The following is a 9,157-nucleotide window of genomic DNA, read 5'->3' as shown; positions in this document are numbered from 1 at the left end:
TCTCTCTCTCTCTCTCTCTTTCTCTCACCATCAGAACTCACACTCATAGTTCAGGGCAGAGTTCTTAGCTGTTAGCATGGAAAGAAAAAAATAATAAATAAAATAAATTGCAACTATCACAAGTAGTCATGGAATCATGAGTGATTTTTTCTTCCTTTTTTTTCAAAAGAAAAAAATTATGTTTGAGAATTGACATACGTAATTTACAATTTCTTAGTGATTATGTTAACCATGGCTGGCAATATATATCAAAATTATGTTTGAGAATTGACATACGTAATTTACAATTTCTTAGTGATTGTGTTAACCAGGGCTGGTAATATATATAAGAATATAATAACACAATTCGATAACGATATGAATTTTAAGGTTACAGTTAAGAAAAAAAATATATTCATATCATAATTAAATCGACTTAAAATTGATATGAAAAATAATGATCAATTTTAAGTTAAACCCGTCTAATCTGAATACGACACGAAACTCATAAAAAATTAAAAAAACATATATATTTTTCATTACATATTTTAGATTTTATTATGAACTTGTGATATCATGATAATTGTACTCAAAATCTTATATTATTATTTGTTTAATTTTAATGAATGTTATTATATTTTAGTGTGTTATGAATTTTAAGTTATTTCTAATTTATAAAAAAACTAAAGAGAAGTATATAATTTTCGTGTCACGGGTCATTTTCGTATCGTGTTGTCTCAACTCGTAAAATATTCATGCCGTGTTCGTATTGTGATTTTTAAAAGATTAAAATAAGACACGTGATACAAATTGACACCCATTATTAACACCGATAATGTGTACCATACCCAACATGATACGTAGTGAAACATACGTTGAATTTGGAAATTGTTTTTTTTTTTTTTTTGCCAAAAATTTGGGAAATACTAGCTGCACTGAGTGGAGAGAGAGAGAGATAGACTTGCAAGTTGTTGAATAAGGACTACTAGGTGGTTTCCATATTTGCTTAAATCCCTAGCATTATTCTTCCAAAATCGCGTTCTCTGTGCACCACTACCACCACCAGTCCACCCGTCTCTGTGACGCCACTTTCACTTTAGTAACTAACATTGCCACATTTTTTCTAGTTTTTCTCAAAAAAATTTCTCCATAAAAATACATCGAGAATCGTTCATTAGATCAAATTTTCAATTCAAATTAAAAAATAAATTTATATGAGAGAAAATACTGTTACACAAAAAGTTAAATTTACAATTTTATAAAAAAACATAATAATAAAAACGTTAATTGTAATTCAAACTAACGAAATCGACAGACACAAAACTACATTGCGGGTGGTTGACTATTGGGGAGGGGTGTGTGTGAGGAGAGAGCGACCATGGGTTGACTCGTCCGTGCACTGAAGCGGCGATTCGGGACGGGGACCAAGAACAACAAACGCACGACTCAGTTGAGTGGACTCGTGCTCCACGGACTCAAAAATATCTGATGGTTATATGCATGTGTCTCTCATTCTCACCTTTTATGTTATTAGTTACCTAATTGTCTGAGTTCTCTTATCGGCCTAATCACTTTTTTTTTTTTTATAATTATATAGTAACATTGTCGAGTACTTATATTCAAGTCACATTCATTAGTTATTCCAAGGACAATGATATTTCACTCTATAGTTTGATTTAGAAGTACTGCCACGTTAATTGTGGCAAACCAAAGCCTTGCTGGCCAATCTCCAAATGATATTAACCACCGTAACTAAACAGAATAAATTCGTTGTGTACGTTATTTTCAAAATTTTAACCTAATATTAGGTTGAGGGAGCATACTATACATTAAAAAAAATAAAAAAATAAGAACCTCGACAAGTTAGGAGTGTGTCACCTCAGGTCCTCAACCCCACCAAATGTGACAGCAGTGAGTTTGGAGCAACAAGGCTTTAAAACCTTTGACAACATAAGTGGTCACAATAATCATGTATCCTTAAGCCACCATAATCATAGATAAAAAAAATTGTTACAATTTAGACATCGTTTATTTTACCAATTTGAGTTTAAAATTTGAATTTTGCTACAGTAAAAAACTCGCATAAAAAGTCACATTTAACTTTTTTATTACAATAAAAAAGTATAACATAAAGTCACATCTCAACTCGAATTAAAAACTCAAATTAATGAATTAAACGTGTCATTAATAAAGCTTGATAAACGGTTCAAAGCAGTGTCCTACTATAAAGGTATTTTGTCACACTCCATTCAATTCCCGTGCTGAGCACACGTGCATGCAATTGAGCTAGGCCCTTCGTTAAAACTCTTTTTCCCATGAGCTTTGGGCTTCGAAATTGTCTTCACGTTGTCTTCTCTCCTTTTCGAATCTTGAACTAGAATAGATTCACTTGGGTCTCTAGTTCCAAGGAATCCAACAGTTTTATGGATTTCATTGAACAAATATGGGCTGTATTTTTACATAATGGCAGCTCCCAATTGATTATACAACCCAAATATAGTCATGTATTTTAAGGGAGAAAGAGAGAAATAAGTTAAGACTTGAGGTGAATTAAAATTAATAGGTCAATAGTTTACATAAGTTAATAAATAGGTCAAATTACTGTTTTTGTCAATAACTTGTCTGGTTATAAACCATAACTCGACAAGTTATTATTGTTCATAATTCACGGTTTTTGTCCATAATTTATCTGGCTATGAACCATAACTTGTCAAGTTTATCCATAACTTATCTGGTTATGAACCATAACTTGACAAGTTATGGTCTATTAATTTCTATAATTAAAAATTGGCCTATATACTTTCTTAAACTTTTCATATTGACTTATTTTCTACTATTTTCGGTATTTTTTAATTCCCTTCTAAATAACTTTAATTGCAGTATTGTTCTATTATGTTTATTGGTGATTAGACACCATTTTACGGGAAACTAGGATGGTTCTTTTCTAATTAGCTTAATTTTGCTTCTTTTGGAGTTGGCTTCCTCAGAAATTCGATGCCAAAGTGATGTGAATAATTTGGCATAATCATGTCCTAAAGTTTTTAGTTTAGTTCGACGCTTTCTAGGTTAAAGATAGAAATGCTTCATTGTGGGCAGTAACCATAAAACGATAAGATTCCAAAAATTCCTTCTCTTTTTCCAAACTTTTCTTCACTGTTGAAATCGTTTTCTCTAACTGTAAGAATGACCCTGGAATCAATTAACGAAAAAGTTTCACCCTGTTCAAATAAAGAAAATGCTAATTCCTTTTCCTTTATTAGAAACCAATCAGAAAAAAAAAAAAAAAAAAAGAGTACGAGATTTATGCTACATTTCCTTTGTTAGTTTAAATCACAATTCAAATTTTTGTTGTGTTTTCTCTCACAAAAATTCAAATTTAACTTTTGTTTTTACAATATTTTCTTTAATATAAATTTACTTTTTAATTCGCGTCATCAACTTGAACAAGAGAAACGGCGTTAGTGTTAAAACCTAATATACTTTGCCTAGATATCTTTGTAAGCACTATGAGTATGCTAGTGCATATGTACTACTTCCAGTTACTTTAGGATTGTGAAGACTTTCTATTGATTATTATTAGATCTGGTTGGATTCTATAATTTCTAGTAGGATTTCCACACATATCGTAAAGTTGGAGAAATAAATGTATGTGTATATATATATATATATATATATATACACGTATACGTATATATAGCATTTAATTTGACGGAAGTGGCACCACTAAAGAAAAACAAAATTCCAACACTAAAAACTTTTTTTTCCCCCGCAGAACAGCTAGGCTCATTAATCCAATTAACTGTAGTGTTCACAAAGGCAAAAGAATCCAAATCACCATTGTCACATATGCAATATTCATTAAACTGAATAGAACCTTCTTTTTTTTGTTTTTTTTAAATCAGAACCAAACCATGCAAGGAAAACAGACATTTCAAGCCACTTGTTAATCAGGACATTTGTTATGTCCCTGGTGATTGTGCATTAGAATCCTTAAAAGAAACCGGCATAGCATAATAATATATTGTCTGCTGTTGAAAACATTAAAAAATGTTCGGTCTTCCAACAAATGTCCACCATCAAGTCACATCTTACAACAAACAAACAAAGATACAAAGAGAACAACATCCTAACATTACTTTTAATTACTAAACCGAACAATGGATCGTCGACAGGCAGAACAACGACATGTAAACCGTGTTGTTTTGCTTCCATTCTCATGTGATAAGCCAAATCTTCGACTCTTATGTCAGCGCTTCGATGGTCTGTTGCAACACGTTACAAATCTTCCGATGATGTTTTTCATGGGAAGGGATCCCCTGTTAGTTTAGTACACATGGGAAAAGATTTCGAAAGGAGAAAAATGAAGAGAAAACGATTAGTGTCAAGAAGAACCAGCGCGTTTTAGGGTTCCAACAATGTCCAAAGAAGGGAAGCTAAAAAGGAAAATATAAGGAGGAAGTAGAGTTGCTTGAGAATGCTCACCAAAAGTGGGAATCATAGCTTTTGTTACGGTTGTCTCCCAGCACATAAACATGACCTTTAGGCACCCGCTGCAAACTCAAAAGAAGCTGAATATTAGCTACAAAGCAACAGATTGTGGCCAAAGAAAGAATGGAGAATTGGAGGAACTTAAAATGGCCTGCAATGAACGAAAAAACACGAGCGTTTATAATGGAAATTTGGATTTTACGGGGTTATTCACGCCTAAAAAGAGCGTGTTAAAATGAAAAGAAAAGAAAAAATGGCATCAGAAAGGAGTGGCTCACAGCTAAATTTGATGTATATTTAGGTGGTTCTGCTATAAAATCTTCCTTCTGTGGAATTCCATTCACGTAGAGTAATCCATTATTAACCTGCAAGATGTAATTGGTGGAAATCAGTACAAGAACTTGAGTAGTGAACATCACTCCTAAAAACAATTCTCTTTTTGAGGTAATTGTTGGATGTAATTGTTCTTTCTTTTTTCAATCAAATTTTCTCTTTTTGAGGTTTCATGATTAAAAGAAGAAAACATAAGTCATCAATAATGCATGTACTTTGCACACAAAGTACAAAATTAAAGGCGACGCGTAAATAGTCATATATATACCTCAACAAAGTCCCCTGCTTTTGCAACAATTCTCTTTATGAAAACGTTCTTTTCCGTGTCTTCTGACGGCTAGAAACAAACCAAAGAAAAGAAATCAGCATAACTTCTGAGAAGAAAGCAACGACTAACTAGGACTATACATGTGAGTTCAATGCTGCAACAACAAACCTGTGTTGGATCAAAGAATGTCACAATGTCATTTATGGCAGGACTTCTTATGTAATATGAAGCCTGGAGAAGTTAACGTCAATAACCATAATGTTAGTCAAAATAACAGGTACTAAACCAAAACAAAAAAAAAAAAAACTACAATGAAAAAGTGTTGCAATAAATATTTTATTGCTTGTAATATTGGATTTAGTGTTATCATAAATGTATGACCTTAGGCCTGGTTGATCTATAACAATCCACTAAACTCAAACCGTAATTAAGCCGTTAATTTCCAGCATCTTCCAATCCAAGATTATGAGATTATGAAAGTACGGAGGCTAATTGTTACCCTAAACAAAGAATTTCAGAGACATAGATGAGGAGTTCTCTTTGTGTTTTTTTTTTTTTTTTCTTTCTTTCTTAATCAAGTGAAATTTTAGGGCTGAAAATGCGTAGATCTCACACTTAAGATGAAGCACTATAAATCTGGTTGTGTGCTTGTATTTCTTTTCTCTAATTTATTGCACTCCATAATAATGCATTGGGTGTCTAATTCTTAACCGATTAACCATGATTACTCCTTCCATGTTTTTCTTGTTTTGGGTGACACCAATCTACATAGTTGGCTGTGGAAATTACTGTAAATTTATATAAAAAACTATGGAAATTGCAAATGAATTTGTCAAACACGATTAACATTGTGTACACCAACTTCCTATAAAATGGAAAAAACGATAAGGCAGAACTTGCAGATGCCAAGCAAGCAAGAAGAGCCAAAAGATTTAAGGATTTCGCAACCTTTTCGACGATGATACGATCGCCGACACGGAGAGTCGGGTACATAGAAGAAGATGGAATGAAGCGAATCTCAGAAAGCATGGACCAGAGAAGAAACACCACCAACAGTCTCATGAACCCATCAAGCCCCGGCCACCGGAGAAACCCCCAACTCTGGCATGGCATCCACCGCAGGGAAGGGTAAGCAATTAGGAAATGAGACAACGAAGAGGGTCTTGAGAGGAAACTCATGGCAAAACCAGATTTTGGTACAATCTGAACAAAGAAAAAAAATGGAAGAAAAAAAATGATAATAAGAACAAAATGTGATGGGGGGGTTTTGGGCTTCGAGGAAAGTACGGTTATTCAGTTCCTCCGAATCCAAGCATAATATACAAGCGATTGACTTTTTGTTAGGAAAAGTCCCGGGTGATCAAAATACGCGTTCGAAACAGAATAGAAGTGAAAGAAGTAGACGGAAAAGGCTTTCGATTGGTGGGAAATGTCGATCAGAGACAGAGAACAGAGATTTCGAGCTCAAGAATGAAGTGGGACGAGCATTATGGCAAGTGGGTTTTCTCGTTTTTGTGAGAATTTTGAATCAGGAGGAGACGATAGCCATGGCAGAGCTTGCTCGAACTTGGGAAACAGAGACGATAGTGTATGGAAAAGTATATGGAGAGAGAGAGAGAGAGAGAGAGCTTTTCTTGGTGAGTAAGTTTTTAATGAAGCCGCCAGGCTGACTGTTGAGTGTTGTCAGACACGCGTTGGTCGAGGCTTGGTAACGACTAACCAACCATCAAGAGTCAGTTGGCGTTACACGCGCTAAAAAACGACGCCCTTCGTAGTTCATACTAGGGCCGGTAACATGGGTCACGACACGACGACACGACTCAAAAATGATACGAATTTTATGGGTTATGGTTGAGAAAAAAGAAGTTCGGGTTAGAATCGGGTCGACCTGAAATTGACACGAAAAACATGGATCAATTTCAGATTGGACCCGCCTAACCCGAACACGACACGAAACTCATAAAAAACAAAAAAATACATATATTTTTCATTTCATATTTTAAATTTTATTATGAACTTGTGATATCATGATATTTATACTCAAAATCTTATATTATTATTTGCTTAATTTCAATGGATGTTATTATAATTTAGTGTGTTATGAATTTTAAGTTATTTCTAATATGTAAAAAACTAAATAAAAATATACAATTTTCGTATCAATTTCGGGTTCACGGGTCAATTTCGTGTCACGGGTCATTTTCAGGTCGTGTCGTGTCAACTCGTAAAGTGGTCGTGTCGTGTTCGTGTTGCGGTTTTTAAAAAATTTCATGTCATGAGTCGTGTTCAGGTTGACTGTAAATTTATAAAAAATGATTAAAACACGACACGTGATACGAATTACCACCCCTAATTCATACTTCATAAGTTCATAAAAAAAAAAAAGTGTGAAGATTTTGTCCAATCAGTAATAATCAAGATAAAAGGATCTGTTCATAAGTGTTACATGGCGAAATTTAGGAGGCCATTGCACGACTTTAGGTGCTATATATTGTCCCAACATATCGAATCTTTTACTAGATTGATAATCAGCTTATTCATTTGAGAGCCGAAAGTCAGGCCGATGGCCCCAATGGGATTTTTGAAATAAAGAGATAAATAAGTTAAGACTTGAGATGAATTAAAATTAATAGATTAATAATTTATATAAGTTAATAAATAAGTTAAATTACTGTTTTCGTTCATAATTTATCCGGTTATGAACTATAACTTGATAAATTATTGTCCATAATTTATCTGATTATGAACTATAACTTGACAAGTTTATCCATAACTTATTTAGTTATGAACCATAACTTAACAAATTTATCCATAACTTATCTAATTATGAACTATAACTTAATAAATTATTATATGTTAATTTCTATAACTAAAAAATAACTTATATATTTTTTTAAACTTTTCATATTAATATATTTCCTACTGTTTTCTGATATTTTTTTAGCCCGGTCCGCTAATTTAATTGGGACAGGAGGGGCCTAGGGAATGTAAGGCCTGACAGGCCCGCTCTGAACATTTATAAGGAGAAATTGTAGTGAATAAGCCTCCTTTTATAACTTGTCGAAGCAGTTCTGAGGAGAGAGAGAGAGAGAGGAGGGGGAGAGAACAAAATTAGGTGCTGGTTTGTATCGGGAGAGAAGGGAGAAAATAAGATTGGGGTATTTTAGGAATTTTATGTGGGTATAAATCTAGATTTACATTCTAATAGCTTATTTACTAACTAATTTTAAATCTTGACATATTAATTTTTATTCCTATCCCACTTTGATTTATTTTTCTCGTTTTTCTTTATAAGAATCGGTAAACTCACATTTGAATGATTGTTGTAAAATTTTTATAATCTAAAAAGTAAAAATCTAAAACTCTTACATTTTCAAAGATATTTATCTCTTTTTTTTTTCTAAACTTTTATATACATATAAAATTTTGATCAGGCGTGGCTCATAAATACTAGCCGGGGACGATCCGGTTTAGACATTAAAGCATACTAGGGGGGTCTGTAACGCTCCTAAATAGGAGTTATGCAATTTAAATAAAATAACTATGAACAAATGATACAAAAATAAAATGTAAATCTCAAATTACAAAAGATAAGTGCCCATTAGACTTTTAAAGAAAATCTCAAAATAAAACTACAAGACGACAAAACATAACAAAACTAAAAGCCCACAGTATATTGTAGCACCAATTAAAAATACATAAGTAGTACAATCATCATCGGTTAAATCTCAATTAAAGATAACATTATCAGAGTCTGAACAATCTTAGAATCTTACATAACTAGAGAAGAGAACCAAAGTAAATGGAAGAATCTCCAACACGTCGCGTACCGCGGGGCGTCTACTTCTCGTCAAAAATATTACACTGTACATCGCCTGAAAAGTGAAGATAAAAGGGTGAGCATGTAAATATCCAGTATAAAAGGGTGAGCATGTAAATATCCAGTGGGAGAATTATTACTCACTTTTAGTTTTATTAATTTACCTTATTAAATCTACATGGTTAGTCTCTTTATGTTTCCAATCGTTCATAAGTTATATATATATATATATATATATATATATATATATATATATATATATATATATA

The 9,157-nt window shown here is 32.9% G+C and overlaps 1 protein-coding gene across 2 annotated transcripts; it reads right to left on the bottom strand.

The window, feature by feature from the left end:
• Positions 1-3,966: 3,966 nt before the first annotated feature.
• On the bottom strand, positions 3,967-6,687 carry LOC21396563 (chloroplast processing peptidase). Of its 2 annotated transcripts, XM_024164956.1 has the most exons (6): positions 6,017-6,687; positions 5,237-5,299; positions 5,069-5,137; positions 4,746-4,832; positions 4,462-4,529; positions 3,967-4,295 (listed from the first exon to the last, which is right to left on the bottom strand). In XM_024164956.1, the coding sequence occupies exons 1-6, from the start codon at positions 6,245-6,247 to the stop codon at positions 4,226-4,228; spliced, it is 588 nt and encodes a 195-aa protein (XP_024020724.1). In that variant the 5' UTR covers positions 6,248-6,687; the 3' UTR covers positions 3,967-4,225. The 2 variants fall into 2 exon arrangements, with proteins under 2 accessions (XP_024020724.1, XP_024020726.1); XM_024164958.1 differs by lacking the exons at positions 3,967-4,295; positions 4,462-4,529 and adding an exon at positions 4,542-4,618.
• Positions 6,688-9,157: the final 2,470 nt, after the last annotated feature.

Source organism: Morus notabilis, unplaced genomic scaffold (assembly GCF_000414095.1).
Source record: "Morus notabilis unplaced genomic scaffold, ASM41409v2 Scaffold1379, whole genome shotgun sequence".
NCBI lineage: Eukaryota > Viridiplantae > Streptophyta > Magnoliopsida > Rosales > Moraceae > Morus > Morus notabilis.
This window is presented reverse-complemented; position numbering and strand designations above follow the sequence as displayed.

Coding starts and splice junctions, on each gene's coding strand:
- LOC21396563 (XM_024164956.1), bottom strand. CDS start 6,247: ATGAGTTTCCTCTCAAGACCCTCTTCGTTGTCTCATTTCCTAATTGCT. Junction 5,300..6,016: donor ATCGTATCATCGTCGAAAAG/GTTGCGAAATCC, acceptor TAACTTCTCCAG/GCTTCATATTACATAAGAAG. Junction 4,530..4,745: donor AATATACATCAAATTTAGCT/GTGAGCCACTCC, acceptor TTGAGTTTGCAG/CGGGTGCCTAAAGGTCATGT.